The sequence below is a fragment of the Lagopus muta genome, chromosome 16 (assembly GCF_023343835.1).
Source record: "Lagopus muta isolate bLagMut1 chromosome 16, bLagMut1 primary, whole genome shotgun sequence".
In the NCBI taxonomy this organism is placed as follows: domain Eukaryota; kingdom Metazoa; phylum Chordata; class Aves; order Galliformes; family Phasianidae; genus Lagopus; species Lagopus muta.
This window is the reverse complement of record NC_064448.1, coordinates 11,648,465-11,669,191: the sequence shown is the minus strand read 5'-3', so window position 1 is coordinate 11,669,191 and position 20,727 is coordinate 11,648,465. Positions and strand designations below refer to the sequence as shown.

Sequence of the window (20,727 nt, the reverse complement as noted above, 5' to 3'; positions counted from 1 at the left end):
CACCCTCCGTTCAACCCTAATGTGGTAAGTGGGTATTTAATTTGGGGTCTGCCTTATAGTGGCCCACAAGGAATTGAGGCTGCAAGGTCAAAGGCTCTTCCCCAGGCGTCCCTCACTGATAGCGAGGGATGCTGAAGTGCAGGTTACACACTGCAAGGGTGGTGATAAGGGATGGACCGCAAGCAGGTGCTTGGGGTCTGCTTGCCCAACATGATGCGTCCCTCTGCCCCTGTAGGCTGGCCCAGCTGATCTGCGGCACTTCGACCCAGAGTTCACCCAGGAAGCGATCTCTGCCTCCATCACCCACACACCTGACTTAGCAGCCAGCAGCTCCAGTGCCTCAGATGCTTTTTTAGGGTTTTCTTATGCACCAACTGAAGAGGACTTCTAGATTTTATAAAGGCTTTGAGAAGCCAGGTTTTAACTGAATGCAATTTTATGTTTGCTGTTATTGCTGTGGCTTTTCTCGTTTCAGTTTTTGGAAGGAATAGTAATGTCACTTTCTCATGGTCTAAACCAGGGGACTAATACACTAACTGGTTGGGATGGAACAGAGCTCTTAATTTGTGCTGTTTGGTGGATTTGCCTCTAAGTGGGTGTTCCTGTAGCAAGGAAAGTGAGACACTAATAATTATCTCTGTACTAGTTGGTAGGGTTGTATTCATCGTGGTTGTATTTATGACTAAGATATATGTACCATCACGCACATCGCAGCCACATCTCTGGAACAGGTCATTTCTATGGTGTGGAGCTACTGCTGCCTTGTAACAAAGGGAAACTTCACAGCACAGCAGTGGGAAGATCGTGGGCTTCTTCCTTTTGAAGTAGGATGCGCTCATCTAAATGGCTGGGAAAAGGACAATCTGATCCCAGGAGCAAGGCTGGAGTTCAAGCAGGGCAGTTCAGCAAGCCTTCTGCCCAGGGCCAATAAAAAAGCTCGTAGCTGCAGGCGTTCCCCTGCTCCTGCCTGGAGGTGCTCGTTGCATTTCAGTACTTCAGAGCAGAAATGAGGAGGTCGATGGACGCCGCTGAAGAAGCAGAGCCGCCTTGGTGGAAGGAGGGAGCGCTGCTGGTGGGAGGAAAGAGCAGCCTCGTGCTGGGCTCAGCAGCTGTCAGTCGCTGCTGGCAGGGCTGCGGATCCTGTGCTCTCCTAAGGGCTGCTCCTCAGCAGCAACAGAAGCCTTGCGGTGCCCGCGTTGCTCTGGCGATGGCTGTCGCGATGTGCACACGATCTTTGTTCTGCCTGAATTTAAATGCCGGTGTACTGCTTGAGCACCGCTTCCCCCCTTTCTTTCCTCGAGTCCTTTTCTTACTGCTGCTGGGAGGAGGAAAAAGGGGGCGAGTGCTGTTCGCGCTGAGGAAGCTCGTACGGGAACGTTTCTCTTGTACGTGCAGCAGCGCCGCAACCACCACGCGGTTTCAATTAAAGCGCACCACACCGCACCGCTGTGCGCTCCCGCCTCTGTGTGGCCGGGGGTGGGGGTGGCTGGGCGGCGCAGCGCCCCCTACCGGCGGCTGTCGGTACGATCCCAGCCGCAGTGTTTCCTGGGAGAGGCAGCACACCGCGGGCTGCTGCGCGTGCGCGGGCGGTGCGTTACCGGGCGACCGGGAGCCGTTGCGTGCGGGATGGCGGAGTGTCCGAGGAACGCCATCGTCTTCAACGCTTCCAAAGGGGAAGCCTTCACTCCCGCCAGCGGCTACAAAGCCTGGCGTAAGAGGCTCCGAGGGAACTGGGAGATCCTGAGGTGAGGGCCGGGCCGCTGCTGTCCCCGTCCTGGCGGTGCTGCGCAGCTCGGCTGCCCGGCTCGGGGTGTCGGGGCGCAGAAGGAAGGGCCTTCGTTTGCCCGGATTTTGCTCTCTGTGAGGTGCGGGTTGTGGCTGTGCCGCGGGGCCTCGCTGACGGTGCTTTGTGTTCGATAGGTTGTGAATTCTAAACCGAAACGAAGGGGTTGAAGCGACTGGAGTGATTTGCTTAATGCTTATTTGTCAGTTCTTAGTAATATTGTGGTTCAGGGCAAGAATGCCGTGTCTTTTTGTTGTCCGTTTGTAGCTTAAAAGATGAGCTCACGTCTGAGAATCTCCTCGGAGTGAAAGTGTGGATAACAGCTGGTCCAAGAGAAAAGTTCAGCGCTGCTGAGGTAAGAATCACAGAGTCACAGAATGGCCAGGGCTGGAAGGGACCTCAAGGATCACGAAGCTCAACCCCCCGGCCACAGGCAGGGCCACCAACCTGCACACTTAATACCAGCCCAGGCTGCCCATCCGGCCTCCAACACCTCCACGGATGGGGCATCCACAGCCTCTCTGGGCAGCTGTTCCAGCACCTCACCGTCATTTGTAAAGAACTTCCCTCTGGCATCCAACCTAAATCTTCCCTCCCGCAACTTAAAACCATACCTGTTTGCACATAGGCTGTGCGTTAAGCAGATCTTAAAACAACATAGAAGATAACAGCGTAGATGATTTTGGACGTTACTGCTTTGTATGAATTTACACAGCTTGAGATTTGAATGCTTTTGTCATAGCATCAAATTCACTGCAGGTTGTCAGAATCATCTCAGTGTAGCTTCTTCCGATACTTGAAGGGAGCATGTAAACAGGAGGGAGAATGGCTGTTTATGAGGGTGGATGGTGATAGGACAAGGGGGAATGGTTTTAAAGTGAGACAGGCGAGGTTGAGGTTGGATGTTAGGAGGAAGTTTTTCATTCCGAGGGTGGTGGTGCACTGGCACAGGTTGCCCAAGGGGGCTGTGGATGCCCCATCCCTGGAGGCATTCAAGGCCAGGCTGGATGTGGCTCTGGGCAGCCTGGTCTGGTGGGTGGTGACCCTGCACACAGCAGGGGGTTGGGACTGGCTGAGCGCTGTGCTCCTTTGCAACCCAGGCCATTCTGTGATTCTTGCAGTCTTGCTGTTGTCTTCTTTCAGTGACGGTTTTTTTCTGGATGCTTGTTGTCTTTTAGTTTTCGGTTCTGAAGAAATTCCTGGAGGATGGTGGAGCCATCCTGGTGATGCTCAGTGAAGGCGGCGAGTCCAGATCTGGCACAAACATTAACTTTCTGTTAGAAGAATACGGGATCGCTTTCAATAACGGTAGTGGGGCTCACTGACACCTTTTATTCTTTCCTTTCCTAGGAAAGCTAAGAGCAGTTCAGTCTGTAGGCTGTGAGCTCTGCAGGTCCTGCACACAAAATCTGCCCTTGGATCTTTTCAGGCTGTGTTTCTCTTGATATCTGTATGTGCTCTATAGTGTAGTACTGAGGCACACCGAGGGCTTTCCACAGGCACAGCAGCTTGGTAACAATTTGGCCATCCCCGTAGCTCACCTGAAGCAGCTGTGGCACTTTCTTGGAGGAGACCAGTGACGTGCAATCCATTCGCTTGTGCACTGCCAAAGTGTAAATAAACTGTGTGCCTCAGCGTACAGGAAATATCTGTAGGCTCTTTGTTGGCATTTAGCCTGGTATTCTTTGTTTTCCTTTTTTTTGCTCTCTGTTTTTTTGTGCGTCAGTGCTATTGGTCATCATCACGCTTTAGGAGATGTATTAAAAACTTTGATAAGAATCCTTTTAACTGTTTTTTTTTAATCTAAGAACATGCAGAAGACATGTGGTCGTTTTTCATAGTTTTATTTTGCAAAGATATTGCTGGTCTAAGTCTTTATGTCCAGAAGGAAGCAATAGTGAAGACTGACAGGAACTTTTCTGGGGGCCACGTGCCAGCTTTGCAGTGTTAGAAAGAAACATTCAAGGGAGCCCAGAGCTAAACTCATTTACATTGCTACGTTTAGCACACTGATCAGTTAAGGTACAGATTTCCTCTTATTTCATTTTTTTATCCAAGATGCTGTTGTACGAAATGTGTATTACAAGTACTTCCATCCAAAAGAAGCACTGATCTCTGATGGAGTTTTGAATAGGTAGGTATTTTGGCCGTGTGCATCTTCACAATTAACTCTTTTAGCCCGTAGTGTTTTCAGTAGGCTTTGCTTTCAATTTGCTGTAGGGGAATCAGTGAAGCTGCAGGAAAAACAGGGCTTGAGGCAGCAGGTGAAGATGGGAGCGGGCATGGCTCACAGTAAGTGTTTTCCTTTGGGGCAGCTGGTGTGAAAAGCTTTAGCCTCACTCTCCACTGATAGCCTCCGTGGGCAGGAATTTATTGAGTTTATGTTGAGCTTTTCTAATGTGTGTATGTCAGTTAGCTTCTTGCTTCCCAAGGCTTTATCTGGAAAGAAGGCTGTTCAGTGACTCTTGATAGCAAGTAAAGAGCAGGAATAATAGATAGATTTTGAGGGGAATTATTACTTTCTTGACCAGATTTCCCCCCCCTCCACCCTCCTTCTCTCTGTATTTGAGTTTGATTGAACATGAATAGGCATGAGCTCTGGTTAGTGAGTGCTCTAGCTGTAGAGAAGAGGAACCCTGTTTCTTTCTGAAGAGAAACACCTCCTAGGAAGTAATGTCATTGTGGTGGTCTGAGTTTCTCAAACAGGGCTCTTGGCATTCCACCATCAGCGCACGGTTAAACTTGTCAGCTTAGGCAGATAGTCTGTTTTATAGATGAGACGAGCCTATGTGATGCATGCAGGCACTTAAGGAGTCTGTATTTTCTGCAGAGCTCTCACTTTTGTGTATCCATTTGGTGCCACACTAAATGTGATGAAACCAGCAGTGGCTGTTCTGTCAACAGGATCCATCTGCTTCCCCCTCAGGAGACCTATTCTTGCGTTCTATCAGCACGAGGTACGATTCTGCATGAAGCAAGCCATGTAGTTTGAGCATTTAATGAGACTGTTACTTAGTTAATAGTGGATGAAGAAAGAGGACCATCAGCTCAGAGCTGGTAGATGTCTGTTATCTGTGCAGCTTTCTTAGTTCATTAAAAAAAAGGCAACTACGAGTAGTGGATGGGTGTAAGGAATTAGTATTGTTAGTGAACATTACCATGCTCTTTACTGTGTGTATAACTTGCTAACACTCTTGTGGGTTGGTTTTTTTTTTTTTGTACCTTAGGAAGGATATTTTTCTTTATTTTTTTACTGAGGATGTCTGTCTTCATTCCCCACATTGTGTCTGAAATGCACCCCGTAAATCAAAGTCAATACAGCAGTGTGAGTGAACTTCCACGTGCACTTACTGCTTGCATTTTGTGTGCAACTGTTGGAATAAGATAGAATAAAACCCCTTCCCCCGACACAGTATGTGCACGTCAATCCAACGGACCTGTAGACTGATGTCTAATCTCACACCCACGGTAATCTTGCAATTGTTTGCATTAATGCAGAGATGTCTTCTTGTGACATGTTTGCCAAAGTGACGTAAAGCCTCGCTGGGATCAAAGGCTTGCTGGTCAGTGTTCTCATTTCAGGAGCGTGCTTGTTTGCGTGCAGTTCCACGTGCTTCACCTCGTGGTACAGAGAAGTGTGTTTTCCTCTGAGAAATGCAGCAAATGCACTGCGCTCCAAGTGACATCCATGTAACTTCTTTGTAGCTCCCAGAGATCTTCTGCATGGGTTGGGCACTGAGATGGAAGCAGTGCCATGTCAGCCGGGTAGTTCTTCCTGCATCGTAACACTGCCGTGTGAATTCAAATAGATGGCATCATTTTTCCTGTCTAGCTTGCAGAAACTGTAGAAAAAAAGGTAGAATATGAAGCCAGAGACAGAGCTGCTTTCTCAGGCAGAGCAGAGCAATGTGCCAGAAGGAAAACAGGATCTATGGAAGCAAAGAGGAGATGCGGTAAAGAGCAGCAACCAAAATTGAAGGAGTGGAAAGTAAGAGCAGGGGATGCTGTCTGGTTACTCTGTTTGGAATCAAACCTTTAGAATTCAAGTTGAGCTTTATTTGCAAAATGTGGAGAATATCAGCAGTTTGTTAGGCAAACTGGAGCTCTGAGTATCTTCAGTGCCACTGCAGCAGTCTGTATGGCTGTGTTATGCCTTGAGCTCCACAGCTGGTGCAGGAAGCACACGTGGTGTCTGGGTCTGTTGAAAGCTTCCTGTTTCTTATGTGTGCCCTCGTGGAAGGCAGGAGGGGTAATCTGGATAGAGAAGAACACCAAAGTTGTTTCGTGGATGCCTTTTCATGCACGTTTGATTTGGCTGAAGAGAAATAAAGGAGCCTGAATCTTTTGCATTTTATATTAGAAGCAATGAAATTATCCAACTCTTCTGTTGGCTGATGTGCTCACGTGCTCTGCTGACATGCATGCGTGTTGCTGTCCTTTAGGTTTCCATTTTTTGAACTTATTTTTTTGCTTCATCAATAGAAGTGTTCTTTTTGCTGCCAAAATAACATAAGTGCAGCTGTTGTTGACGATACGGGATTTCTTGTCTTTCTAATGTTCAAACAGATGAGTATTTTACTGAATTTCTGAGCCTGCAGAGCATGTGCTCTTAGAAAGAATGCTGCGCTCTTGTGAGCTTTCCATGTTTGAAACTGCCTTTGATGCTTATTCCAACATTTCTCATTTGTTTCAATTGCTTTGCAATTGGATGCCATTAACAATTGCCTCTAAAACTGCAACTAGGAATGTTTTTTTATATTGTGCTCTTTCTCAATAGAGCCAAGGTGGAAAGGTGGCAGCACTGGGATCTTGCCACATGTTCAGCGATCAATACTTAGATAAAGAAGAAAATGGTAAGATCCTGGTAAGTGAACAAGTGTGTGTATTTCACAGGGTTACAAAGGAATTCCAGCTGAACAGCTTCCTCTTGGCCAAGAAAGCTGTGAAAGCGATGTGGTGTGAGTCTCAGCATTGCTAACAGCTGACATCCTGGAGGCTTTGTCACAGCACAACTAACAGAAAGGAGTTTGTAACAGTGCAGCGTATTGCTTGTGCTTCAGGACTCTGACGAGCGTTTCCTACTCCTGTTCAGCACTCGTTGTTATGAAAATTGATCAGTCGGTCTTTTGTGGTCTGTGACTTCTTAGCTTCTTGAGTGCTTGATTTTTGGTTCGTGATTAATAATAAACCTTTGTACATGTGGCTCCTGATGGGTTGTAGTGTGCTGTCCAAGGTGTAGTGCATAGTGCCCTTATTTGTAAGAAGAGGGGTTTCCTGACAGCACACATCTCACACAGGGTGTGCTTCTTGTTCTGAATCGCTGCTTCCATGAGCAAATAAAAATCCAAGGTTGTCTTTCCTCTCTAGATTTTCTTGGATTTATTGCCCACTTTACTTCTTTTTTTGCTGTACGTTATTAGATTTAATATGAATGAACTTGGGCCTTCCTGATTTTAGTAAAGTTCTCCCCTTTTCCAGGATGTGCTTTTGCAGTGGCTCACAACATCAGATGTTCGTTTAAACCAGAGGGACATGGAAGACCCTGAGGTAAGAGAGATCCTTCAGAAGGCAGTAAATAACAGAGAGGTCCAGCAGTGCTGGTTTTGCCCAACCGTGATTTAGTGCAGAATAGCTGACAGCCAGATGAATGCAGTTGTTGTTACAGACCCTTTATTTTGGATAGAAGTTGAAGAATTCCTAGACAGACTGGGAGAGAAAATGGCGAATAAAAAAATGTATCTATTTCAGTCTGGGGTTGGTGCTCATTCCTGAAGCTGGCTGTGAAAGACCTTTCCCAGTTTGGCTGCTGGGGATTTTTTTGCTGTTCAAACTTAACCGGTTTGTGCTTCAGCTTTGAGCCTTCAGTCGAGAGAAATGTGTGAAGCAAAGACAGATTTTGTTTATCTGGTTAAACATCAGCCTTTGTATCAATTGTAGTTGTGGTTATTATTTTTTTTATATCTGCATATGCAGAGATTATTTTTTGTTTAGAAACACACATGACAAAATTGTAGACTGTGTGTACGAAAAGAAAGAGTCCTGCATGGTTGTGTTAAGCTGTCTCTTGATTTTGACAAGAAGTGACAAATTCAGATGCAGTGTCTGTGCAGCTGTGAACAGGGTGCAGCTAAGAATGGAGTCTGCAGTTTTCTGGTGTAAGCTGCACTGCAAGGGCTCGTGCCTGGTGGAGAATGGAGTAATTATTTCTGGATGGCGTTAGGAGAGGTGTAAACTGGTAAGAGACTGTAATTGGTTTGGTCTTCTTAATAATGTGCGTGCCTGTGTGTGTGTGTTCAGATTTCAGACTATACCTTGCTCCCAAATATAGCTGCACTGTCTGAGCAACTGCGGGTCTGTCTGCAAGGAGGAGATGAGAGCCCAAGAGACTTCACACAGCTGTTTGATACGTCCCTGTATGAGCTGGACACAACCGCCCTCCCTGCAGTTCTCAAGTCAGCAGCTCTGAACTCATTCATTTCTCCATGTGCTACGTTCTTTTGTTTTTTCTTTCTCCATTTTCTGCTTATTTTGTGCTTATTGTGACCACTTAGCAGAAGAACCTGCACTGCGTACCGCATTCTGACTATGGATATCCCAGAGCTCTTAGGGTGATAGTGTGGTCTTTTCTTGTTCTGCAGGTTTGTTTCTTTTTCTGGTTTCCCAGGTTTTCTCTTTGATAGGAATTTTGCCGTAGTTTCTGACATTCTTTTTTACTTCTTCTACCAGTTGTTGCCTCAAGGAACTGGTACTTTTTGTAGAACTGCATGCAGTGATGTTGGGTACTTTCTGGAGGGATAAGAGGAGATACTGTCTGAGAGCTGGTTGTTTTTCCATTCATGTATTATTACTTGGCATTTACTGAAGCTCTGTTTTTCTCATCTTTGCATTTCCCAGCAAATTCTCTGCCTGAAGCTGTATCTGCTGCTTGGTTTCATCACTTTTCTATCGCTAGCAGCTTTGCCCCATCTAACTTATGCTACTCAGATCGTGTAAGAACATGTTGAATAATAGCAGGCTTGGCACAGATGTCATGAAACTCCACTGCTTGATGGACATCTCCTTCTTACTCTGTGTTTTTTCTATTTTCCCTAGATGTGAATTGATACTGGAATGTCCCTTCTGATCCCATAGCAAATAATTTTTTAAATGGCTTTTGTTAGGAACTCTCTGAAGAACTGTTGAAATCCCCAGTCAGCTCCTTTAGAACTGGATCGCTTTTTCCTTTGTGCGTCCATCCCTTCAGAAGTTGTTTGAATAATGGAGAGCTGTGACTTCCTTCTGTTTTGTCATTCTCCATGTCCATCTATCGTTGTCTGCTCTGCCATAACTTCAGTTTGCTTGCTTTCAAAGTCAGCTATTACTCGTATGTAGTGCTCTGGGTTCCTTTCATCAATGGGCGTCCATTTTTTTTGTGCCGTTACTTTCTGCAAAATGTTGACCTTTGTGTCTTTGTGGAATATTAACTTCTATAGTCCTTAATGCACGCAAGTACAAATGGTGTTCTTTCTTTCCTCATACTTTGGGTTTTTGTTTTGTTTTGGTTTGTGCTTACTGCAGAGCTTATGAAGAGTTGAATGTGAAGCATGAACCTCTCCGACTCATTGAGCCTCAATTTGAGACTCCACTGCCTCCCTTGCAGCCAGCTGTAAGTATTCTTGCTGACACGGGACCTGGAGGGTTTTTGTTTCATATGGACACACTGTGTTGTTTCTGTGTTTCTTTCAAGAAAAAAAAGGGAGAGCAATACTGATCTTGCCTCATATTTGACTCTTAAGAAGTAGCTTTTTTACACTTATGGTTTTAGTCAGCAGAACTTGAAAGTGTGGCATCTGGTATGGTACAGAAACTCTCTAAATCTCTACGAATGCCTTGCATGTATCATCACTTGTGTAGCTGCTCCTGGCCCTGTAGGGCTTTGGGTTTTTGCTTTCACTGTGAAAACAGAAAGTGGTGTTTCAGCAAATAGTGGTGTTGTGATCAATAGAATTGTACTGCTGGGGGGAGCCAGTCAGTTCCACTGTTCTCTGAGCTTCTGCATTTTCGGGGGAAGAAGAAAATAAAGTGTTGGTCTTCTACAGCAAGGGCTGGCCAAACTTTTCCTTGCAGAGATTTGGACTGGCACCAACACCGTGAGCTTCAGTGGTGTCACACTTAGTTTTCTGTCTGAGCTCTGCCACTGTGGCTTGTGCTTTGGTTTGACCACTGAAGAAATGTTACTGTGATAACTTAGAGCTGGTTTCAGGGGTCAACTGGAAGTAATATCTCTTGCAGTGCTCTTTCAAAACAGGTTCATTTAGAAATAGAGTGCTCTTTTAAGCACTTGTCAGCCCTGTTCAATGCAGAGTCCCAGTTGTGGCACATGTGGTGACTGCATGAGAAAGAAAATGCCCTCATCCAAATGAGCACAGAAATGCTTCAAGGCGAGTTGTTATGGTCTGTTTAGTACCTGGACTATCTCAGTACTAAATGGAATCACCTGGATGTCTTGGAACAAAAGAAAGAACAAACTGCAAATATAGCATCTGTAGTTGTTCTAGGAGATAATTGTGGCATTCTGGAGACTGAACTCTTGAAATATTGAGTTGTTTTTGCAAACCACACATGAGATTTTTAAAAGGATGTACGTTTGCACTCTGGGCTTTGGAGTTGCTTCTGATTTAATAAAAGGTTTATTGAAGTGCAGTCTAAAACTGTTGCCTTGGAGGTTTTTGAAGTATAAGGAAAATAATTGTCAATAAAACATGCTCTCTCAAATCTCTTCCAGGTTTTTTCACCTGTTTTCAGAGAATTGCCTCCTCCTCCTCTGGAGCTGTTTGACTTGGATGAAATATTTTCCTCTGAGAAAGCTCGTCTTGCAGAGATTACAAACAAATGTAAGCAGAGCAGACTGATTTTTCACACGTGTCTATGCAAGTTTTTGTAAGAAAATAGGTGTTGAACCTGGTCATAATCTATGGAAATGCACTTTTGTAATCCTGGGCCAAGTATGCTTAGAGTGTTGGAAGCTGGGTCATGACTTACAGCTCGACACATCGGTTAGCAGCAGCATATCTTCCTCTTCCTATCCCTGTCTTTTCCTCTTCCCAATGGGCTTTGATCTGTAAGCCTGCTGTTATTTTAGAGACTTGCTGGCCTCCCTTTCTGTTCTTCTGGGGACTGGTTTTTGAAGTCAGCCAGTCAGTTCAGTGTCTGGTACTGACCAGATGAGAACGGACTGGCTGCAGGAATACATGATGACTAGTGCTGTGAACCTGTTTGTATCCCCAGGATGCCAGAAATGAATGGAGATTGGCAGTATGTTTTTGCCCTGCTGGTCCAGATGTGTGATGCTCACCTGCCTCTTTGCTTGCGATGCTTGTTTAGGTACTGATGATGACCTGGAGTTTTATATACGGAAGTGTGGCGATATCCTAGGAGTAACAAGTAAGCTCCCAAAGGAGAAGCAGGATGCCAAACATATTCTGGAGTACGTCTTCTTCCAAGTGGTTGAATTTAAGAAACGGAATCAGGTATTTTTCATAACAGAGTTACAAGTGAATTGTTGATACTGCCAGCACTAGGATGATACGTCCTTGTAGCAGCTGCTCTTCTCACAGGGAGGAGACACAGCAGTGCGTAAAGGCACTTGATGGACAATAAAGTCGACGCCTGGTGTTTGATACAGAATACTTACAGTGGTACAGATTGCGTAGTGCTCAATTTACTAAGTCTCCCATTTATTTTAATTGGGGGTACTGATAGTGTAGTTTGAGTAATTCCAGTCATTGACATGCACAACATGTAAAAGCAGCGTGCCCTCATGGGTGCTCCTATGCTTGCTAACGCGACGATGTAGATGTGAAACCTGCATTGTTACTTACAAGGAGTATTGTGTTCAAATTGACAGTGAAGAAGTACTTTACGCTTGTAGGCAGACCAGCTGTTTTTACTAACAGGTGTCTCAAATAGCTCAGTTAAGGTCCAAATCTGACACCAGTTGTACAAACGATAGTATATAATCTGTACAATGAGATGTTTTGTTCTGATTTTGTTCCTCCTTTCCTCTTCCCTAAGCAACGTGATACGGACGCAAGTGAAGCCCAGAATGGTGACTGAGACCTGGCTTTCCCCGGATGGAGAGGATCTGTTAAAAATATACTTAGCAATTTTCTTCAACCTCTGCGTTCAGTACATTGATTGAGACTGTCTGAGTATTTCACTGAATGGACGGATCGGTTACATGGAGTAGTTGGGATAACTGATGCCTTTTGAGGAAATGTTTGTATTTTCCAGGTTATTTCCTGTTTTTCTATTTCTTTATTGAAACTGCAATTTTGTTATATTTATATATATAAATATATATATATTTATATAAATCTTATGCTAAGAAAATCTAAGTTTGGTCATTTCTTGCTCTGGTATTTATTTTCTTCTGCTCAGTTTTACTGTGGGCCCTTTTGGCATACATGTAGTCCTTAACTGCACTGTGAGAAAGATCATTACTCTGGTTGGTGAACTGGAAAAAGAAAATACAGCAGTAAGTATAGGAGATGCTGGAAATATATTACTGTAGCCCCCCAAGGCAGTCTCCTTTTGGATCTCTGCAAGAATGAACCAAGGCGAGGTAGGTTTGTAACTGTAGGAGCAGAAGGTTTCTTTCCAGGGAGGGGAAGAGTTGAAATCCGACAGTGATGATGCTACAGACTGCTGCCTTGTTCAAGGTTGGAAGGACATGGCGAATGGTGTTGGGATTAAGAAGTTAAGATTTAATGGATCTCTATTAGGAAAGGCTGATACTGTGCAGGAAACTCGGGGAGGCATTAAAGCAGGTATTGCACAGGAATGGAAACTCGCATGGAATTCATCATCCATGAGATATTGAAGCTCAGCGCATGGTGACAATATAGCCAAGGGTATAAGCAGTGAGAGGAACAGATCTGTCCCTATCATTAGCACTGTGTGTCAGTGTTGCTGGAGATTTTTAACAGCTCTCTGAGGTTGTCCTTTGCTATTGGAAGAGTTCTGTATTTCATCAGACACCCCGACTGTAAAACTTGATTTTTGCCCCACTCGAGCACTTTGTAAGGCCTTTGTGCACTTGTGCCTTATCTTTATCTGCCATGTTTTTTAATGTACAAGCTGCTGCTTTTCCAAAAGGCCAAACGCAAGTGTGATGGGACTTTTTATGCTGTGAAAGCCTTGCATAAGAAAACCATCCTAAAGAAAAAGGAGGTATGTCTGCTCTCCTCGGCCATGCATACACACACAGTGGTGATTGGTGTCTAAGCAATCCTGGAAATGCAATTGAACCATCTGGTGGCTGAAGCGAGTGTTCACATCAACAATGCACGCAGTAAGCATGGATTTATCTGTGGGATGAAGCAAAGTTAGAGAGGGGGGGAGTACTTTCATCTTTGGGGCTGGATATGATCCGTAGGGTTCTCGGATTCCTCATGGATTCAGAACGACAGGGAGTCTGTAGAGCAGGCTGTCCTGGACAGCTGTCTCCTTTCCTGCTTTTTTACAGCAAAACCACATCATGGCAGAACGCAACGTGCTTCTGAAAAATGTCAAGCACCCCTTCCTTGTGGGCCTCCACTACTCCTTCCAGACCTCGGAGAAGCTTTACTTTGTGCTTGATTATGTAAATGGAGGAGAGGTGAGTACCAACTTTAAATCTCCTGTTTAGTTCTGCCCAGCCATTCTGTTTTATTGCCTGCAACTTTCTTGTCAGGAGGTAACGATGTTGAAGCATAACATTACTTTGTTGGAAAGAACAGCTAGGAGGGGCTGGCAAGCATCTCCCTTCTAAGTGAAAATATTGCTGAGGATGACCTGTGCCAGCTGGTTATCAAGACAAGTAGGCGGAGAAAAAAGTTAGGGACGCTTTAAAATGCCATGGAGAGCATGAGAAATTCCAGTGTTGGTGAACTTCATGGAAAACTCACTCGTGCCAGCTCTCAGTCCCAGCCTAGAGCTGATGTGATGCTCCTGCAGTATGTCAGGCTTCTTTTTCTGAACTGTAACAGCTGCTCTCTCTACAGCTGTGCCTCTCAGTGCTACCTGAAACAGGCTGGGAGGTGCTATTAACACCGATGTCTTGTTTACACAGAGTTCTGACTCGCATGGGATTTTTAGGTTAGCACTGTTTTGTGACCATACTATATGTACACCTAGAACTGGCTCAGGAGCTAGAGCTAGCAAGGAAGCTTAACTAGATCAGCCAGTCTAATAGCCAGGTTTGGGGCAATGACTTCTTAGGTGCAGGACTGATATGAGGAAGACAAATGCAACAGTTCCTGGGAAGGTGCTTAGATAGTGAAATAAGGCTTCTTGGTTTGGGCTTATTTGGTGCTGTCTGTGTGCCTCTTGCTGTAAATCAGCTTTCCCTTGAGTAGCTGGCGCGTGGGCCAGAAGATAACTTTCTGCTTTTAGAGTGGCCATAAATCCTCTTGTCTCTGTCTCAGCTCTTCTTCCACTTGCAAAGAGAGCGTTGTTTCCGTGAGCCCCGTGCAAGATTCTATGCTGCAGAGGTTGCTAGTGCAATTGGTTACCTGCATTCCTTAAACATCATCTATAGGTAAGGTACACGTCCATGCTGGGGAGAGCAGGGGCAATGGATCCACCAGCCAGCTGGGTGCAGGGCTGGGGAGGGAAAGGAGGTTTTTAGGTCTGTGTGAAGCATCGTGGCATTCAGCAGCGTGAGGGACCTGCTGGGCAATAAACACCCCCAGCCCAGCAGTGGGGACAAGACTCTAGTTGCATACAAAGATTTAGGAGAAACCTTACTAAGGAAATCAGAATTTCTGTGACAAATCATGCACAGTGAAATGAAAATTAATATCTGACCCTGCATGAGAGCAGTTCTACATTAATATGTAAATTCTAATGCCCAAGAGCAATGGGAGTTTGCACTTTGCAAAGGTCTTGGTGCGTTGGCTTATGAAGTCTTGTTGGCTCCTCCTTTCACCTGATGCTGTTGCTGTTTAGGCCAGATATTTAGAAAATCCTGATCTGCTCAAAAAGTTTTTTGCCTTGCAGGGATTTAAAACCTGAGAACATCCTCCTGGATTGCCAGGTATATGCACCTCTTGTGCTGCCTTTTCAAAGCATTGGCATCATAACCAGAGAGCTATAGTTTGACAAGCCGTGGCTCATTCCATCGCATGGATTTTTGCATCTATATACCACTAAGTTTCTGTCCAGGTCTTGCAAGAGGGAGCAAGCACACACTCTGCAGAACTCCGCATACAAAACACTCTGCTTGGTCCCAAGAGCTGGGACCTGGCTTGAGGGGAGGGACTTGAGTGCTAAGAGTAAGTCACTGCTACTCTGGTGGTGACACTATGCCACCTGGCTTTGGGCTAAGGCAGTGCTGAGGCACAGAAGTGTTGGATGTCATCACAGTGGTGCAGCTGTAGTGAAACTTTAGAGAATGTCTGTACTTATTTTCTCCATGGACTTCCTACTTGCATGATAGGACGCCCAGAAGGTGAGGGAAAGGACAACAAGTGACCAGTGGGACAGTAAAACATAGATTGGGTTAAATGTGGTGGCCAATGCTTGGCAATCCTGCTGTTTCTCATGAGAGACCTCACCACAATGCTGGGGTGAGAAGTGCAGTCCAGTTGAGTGACTGAAGTACAGACGGCGAAGCGCAGGCGGCGAAGAGCAGGCGGCGAAGAGCAGGCGAAGAAGAAGAATCAGGTGCCCTTGCTTGGAGTTATATCCCCTTGCTGACCGCAAAGTCTCCTGGGGAAATGTAGTTCTTCTCTGACGGACGAACATTCGGCAGATATCAAACCCCACCCCCAGTGCATTACATGATGTTATGGTGTGGAATACTGATGACCAAAAATCATAAAACCATGACATTCCACCCCTTATTCTACATCACTACATCATGCTTAACACATGGGATTACAGACTGCACTCCCCTAACATCAAATTCCCTTGTGGTACACACTGAACATCCCCGTTTTTCTGCATCACCCACCAGGTGGACCCAGGTCCCTGGGCAAAGACAGTTCCGCGAAGAGGTTTGCCCTTCCCAGAAGCAGGAAAAACCCAAACTGCTTTTCCTAACATGTTCTTTACATGGACTACAGGGACCTTATCTCCCTCTACAATATGTAGGGAGCTGGATTGGGTAGGACCATCTCGACTGATTGATCCTCTGGTGTTAACCAGCCAGGTGGCTTCTGCCAAATGCTTCTCCCAGTGTTTAAATGTTCCGCCACCCATTGCTTTCAACATCGTTTTTAACAACCCGTTGTAGCGTTCGATCTTACCAGAGGCTGGTGCATGATAGGGGATATGATAAATCCACTCGATGCCATGTTCTCTGGCCCAAGTATCCACAAGTGAATTTTTAAAATGAGTCCCATTATCTGACTCAATCCTTTCCGGGGTGCCATGTCGCCACAGGATTTGCCTCTCCAGACCTAATATGGTGTTTTGGGCGGTAGCATGGGGTACTGCATATGTTTCAAGCCACCCGGTTGTTGCCTCCACCACGGTGAGCACATAATGCTTACCATTGCGAGATCGTGGCAAGGTGATATAATCAACCTGCCATGCCTCCCCATATTTGTACTTTTGCCATCGCCCTTCCTCCCAGAGAGGTCTCATCCTCTTAGCTTGTTTAATTGTGGCGCATGTATCACAGTCATGAATGATTTGTACAATGGCATCCATAGTTAAGTCCACCCCTCGGTCTCTGGCCCATTTGTATGTTGCGTCTCTCCCTTGATGACCTGAGGTCTCATGGGCCCACCGAGCTAAAAATAACTCACCCTTGTTCTGCCAGTCCAGGTCTATTTGAGCCACCTCAATTCTGGCAGCTCGGTCTACCTGATGGTTATTTCGCTGATCTTCTGTAGCTCTACTCTTGGGCACATGAGCATCTACATGACGCACCTTTATAACCATATTTTTTGTTCGGGTAGCAATATCTTTCCATAGGTCAGCAGCCCAAATAGGCTTGCCCTTTCTTTGCCAATTATTTTGCTCCCACTGCTGTAACCACCCCCATAAGGCATTTGCTACCATCCATGAGTCAGTGTAAAGATAGAGCATTGGCCACCTCTCCCGCTCAGCGACATCTAAGGCCAGTTGGACAGCCTTTACCTCTGCAAATTGGCTCGATTCTCCTTTCCCTTCGGTGGCCTCTGCAACTTGTCGTGTGGGGCTCCACACAGCAGCTTTCCATCTGCGATGCTTTCCCACAATACGACACGATCCATCTGTGAACAGGGCATATTTCTTTTCATTCTCTGGTAGTTCATTGTATGGTGGGGCTTCTTTAGCACGTGATACTTCTTCTGCTGGTGGTGTTCCAAACTTTTTACCTTCAGGCCAGTCCATGATGACTTCTAGGATTCCTGGACGGCTGAGGTTCCCCATCCGTGCTCGTTGTGTAATCAACGCAACCCACTTACTCCAAGTGGCATCAGTAGCATGATGGGTGGAAGGAACCTTTCCCTTGAACATCCAGTTCAACACTGGCAGTCGAGGTGCCAGAAGGAGCTGTGTTTCAGTACCGACTACTTCGGAAGCAGCCCGAACCCCCTCATAAGCAGCTAAGATCTCCTTTTCAGTTGGAGTGTAGCCCTCCTCCGACCCCCTGTAGGCTCGACTCCAGAATCCCAAGGGTCGGCCTCGGGTCTCTCCTGAGGCTCTTTGCCACAAACTCCAAGTGGGGCCTTTCTCTCCAGCAGCAGTGTAGAGGATGTTCTTCACATCCTGTTCCATCCGTACTGGCCCCAGGGCCACAGCACGGGCTATCTCTTGTTTAATCTGCTCAAAAGCCTGCTGCTGCTCAGGACCCCACACAAAATCATTCTTCTTCCGTGTCACCTGATAAAGTGGGCTTACAATGAGGCTGTAGTTTGGAACATGCATTCTCCAAAAACCCACTACGCCCAGAAACGATTGTGTCTCTTTCTTCTTAGTGGGGGGAGACATGGCAGTGATTTTGTCGATCACATCTGTCGGGATGTGACGACGGCCATCTTGCCACTTTATGCCTAGGAACTGAATTTCCTGGGCAGGTCCTTTCACTTTGCTTCGCTTAATAGCAAAACCAGCACGGAGAAGGATCTGGATTATTTGCTCTCCTTTCTCAAAAACTTCCTTTGCTGTGTTGCCCCACACAATGATGTCATCAATGTACTGTAAGTGCTCAGGAGCACCTCCCTGTTCCAGTGCAGCTTGGATCAACCCATGACAAATAGTTGGGCTATGTTTCCACCCCTGGGGCAAACGGTTCCAGGTATACTGAATGCCCCTCCATGTGAAAGCAAACTGTGGCCTACATTCTTTGGCCAAAGGAATGGAGAAAAAGGCGTTAGCAGTGTCAATGGTGGCATACCACTTAGCTGCTTTTGACTCCAGTTCGTATTGGAGTTCTAACATGTCTGGCACAGCAGCACTCAATGAGGGTGTGACTTCATTCAGGCCACGGTAGTCCACCGTCAGCCTCCATTCTCCACTGGCTTTACGCACTGGCCATATGGGGCTGTTAAAGGGCGAGTGAGTTTTGTTGATCACTCCCTGATTCTCTAATTGATGAATTAACTTCTGAATGGGGAGCAAGGAATCCCTGTTGGTGCGATACTGCCGTCTGTGCACCGTTTTTGTAGCTATCGGTACCTGTTGCTCTTCCACTCGTAGCAACCCCACAACAGACGGATCTTCTGATAGGCCAGGCAGAACAGACAACTGCTTAACACCTTCTGTGTCTACAGCAGCTATTCCAAAGGCCCATCGATACCCTTTGGGATCCTTAAAATATCCCCTTCTGAGGTAATCGATACCAAGTATACATGGAGCCCCTGGGCCAGTCACAATAGGATGCTTTTGCCAGTCTTTACCAGTGAGGCTGATTTCGGCCTCCAACATAGTCAGTTCTTGGGAACCTCCTGTCACCCCATGAATATAAATTGATTTTGTCCCTTGGTGACTCGAAGGCATTAGAGTGCACTGTGCACCAGTATCCACCAGGGCCTTATATTTCTGTGGTTCTGATGTACCAGGCCATCTAATCCACACAGTCCAATAAACTCTATTATCCCTTTCCCCCCCCTGGCTGGGGGCAGGGCCCCTCTATTTGTTACCTCTGTTGTCTGCAGCAACTGGAGCAATCACCTTTCTGGAGAAGTTCACCTTGGTGGTTGATTTGTCTTGTAACTCTTTTACCCTTGCTTGAAGTGCAGGAGTAGGTTGCTTATGCCACTTCTTCATATCCTCTCCATGGTCGCGTAGGTAATGCCACAAGGCAAAACGTGACGTGGTCTTACTGTTGTCACTTGTTCGAGCAGGAGGACGTCTTGTTTTGATAGCTGAGACGTTGGATGACACTGACTGGGAGGAAATCAAGTTGGCTAGCCCCTCAAGTAGGCTGTTTTGGGAATTCTGTTCCTCGTTGGATGTATCTGTTACCACCATGTATTCATCGGCATCAGGCATAATTGATAGTTTATCTATTATATCTTCTTGTTTGTTCTCCATTCTGTCCAGCTTTTCAGCTACTTTTTCAATGGCTGAAACACAAGCTCGTAGAGGGCTTAAATGTAACTCGAAGTCTTGAAGCTTATTAACCAACTCATTTATAAGGGGTCTTCTTTCCCCTCTGCCATACGTAGCTGCAAATGTACTGGCGTACCTTTCTGGTGCAGTCTTTGTGAATGTACGCCACATATTTGGTGTACACCTGGCTCTCTCAGGATCATGCTCTTGGTCTGGCTCATCAGGAATGAAATCGGGGCTATGTAGTGTTTCCACCACAGCACATTCTCTCAAATAACGGATGCCTTCTTCCAATCAGCCCATTTGTATTTGGTCTCCAAGCTTCCATTCACTTTTCCAGTGTCTGTGTTCGATGAACCAGATGTTGTGAATTCCACTCCACTTGCAGATTTTGTCTTCACATCCAGTTTCACCAGCCCAAACCCATATCCTTTGTTGAAGATATCTCTGGCAGATTTGCCAAGGTCTGCATATGATGGAGGAATCGCCATTGGAGCTGGCTAGCGCGGGAGGGCGGCGGGGCCAGGCGGAGCGGGGCCGGGGGCGCGGGCGGGTCTCGCCGTGAGGAGGCCGCGCTGCTGCGGCCGCTGGCACTGGAGGGCGAAGTGTGGGCGATGTGTGGTTCCTTACCATAGCTTATACTTGACAGGCTGCTTCTCTTCTCTTTCAAATCAGCCTCCCTTTTATAGCCGGGATGTGTCTCAAATGTATGACAACATTCTCCACAAGCAACTCCAGATCCAAGGAAGCAAGACTGTGGCAGCCTGTGATATCCTCCATGGACTTCTCCACAAGGACCAGAAGAGGAGGCTGGGTGCCAAAACAGACTTTGTAGTTGGCCTCTCTTATGATTAGGAGGGAGGATGGATAAGAAGGCTTCCTACGACGAGCTTTATATATGTTTATGGTAACAGCACTGCCTTGGGAAAGGCTTTCCATGTAGGTAGGTCTTTCCAGTTCCCTAAAAGAGGTAGATGGGGTTGACTCATTCCTGAAGGGAAATGCTATGATTCAAGATGTGGTGGCAAGCTAGAATACCTGCAATGGTGTCATCTCATCCCTTCAAGGTATTACAGGACTATGACCCTCGTGGATTAAAGACTTACTACATGTCCACGTAGGGTTCATGTGGCAGCTCCAAGTCTTGTTTCAATGACTTACAGCCATGAAACTAGCTGGCAGGTGCTGAGAGAGAAGCGTTAGCAGGCAACTGAAATCTCCTCCCCCTTTCCATGCAGCTTGAGATAAAGAACCACGTATTCTTCAGCCCAATAAACTGGGATGACTTGTACCACAAGAGGATTACCCCTCTGTATGGGAACTGCTGAGTCACATCTGCACAGATAGTTGGGCTGTGTACCGGGGGCTCACTCTCTGGATTGCACAGTGGGCCACCCAGGAATGGACTATCCACGCCCGACCGATCTGGGGCAAAG

General features: G+C 46.2%; 1 protein-coding gene across 18 annotated transcripts in view; it reads left to right on the top strand.

Moving 5' to 3' along the window:
* IFT52 (intraflagellar transport 52) overlaps nt 1–20,727 on the top strand; it is a 140,741-nt gene that overhangs the window by 25,849 nt on the left and 94,165 nt on the right. For 2 of the 18 annotated variants that reach the window (XM_048963130.1, XM_048963169.1), the window contains exons 1-4: nt 1,568–1,745; nt 2,051–2,138; nt 2,962–3,091; nt 3,842–3,917. In XM_048963130.1, the coding sequence (XP_048819087.1) occupies nt 1,627–1,745; nt 2,051–2,138; nt 2,962–3,091; nt 3,842–3,917 (413 nt within the window). In that variant the 5' untranslated portion in view covers nt 1,568–1,626. Of the gene's footprint in view, nt 1–1,567; nt 1,746–2,050; nt 2,139–2,961; nt 3,092–3,841; nt 3,918–4,003; nt 4,076–4,613; nt 4,741–6,560; nt 6,648–7,261; nt 7,331–8,080; nt 8,236–9,340; nt 9,429–10,547; nt 10,657–11,146; nt 11,293–11,836; nt 12,138–20,727 lie in introns of those variants that run through there. The other 16 variants (XM_048963141.1, XM_048963134.1, XM_048963142.1 and 13 more) reach the window with 14 other exon arrangements.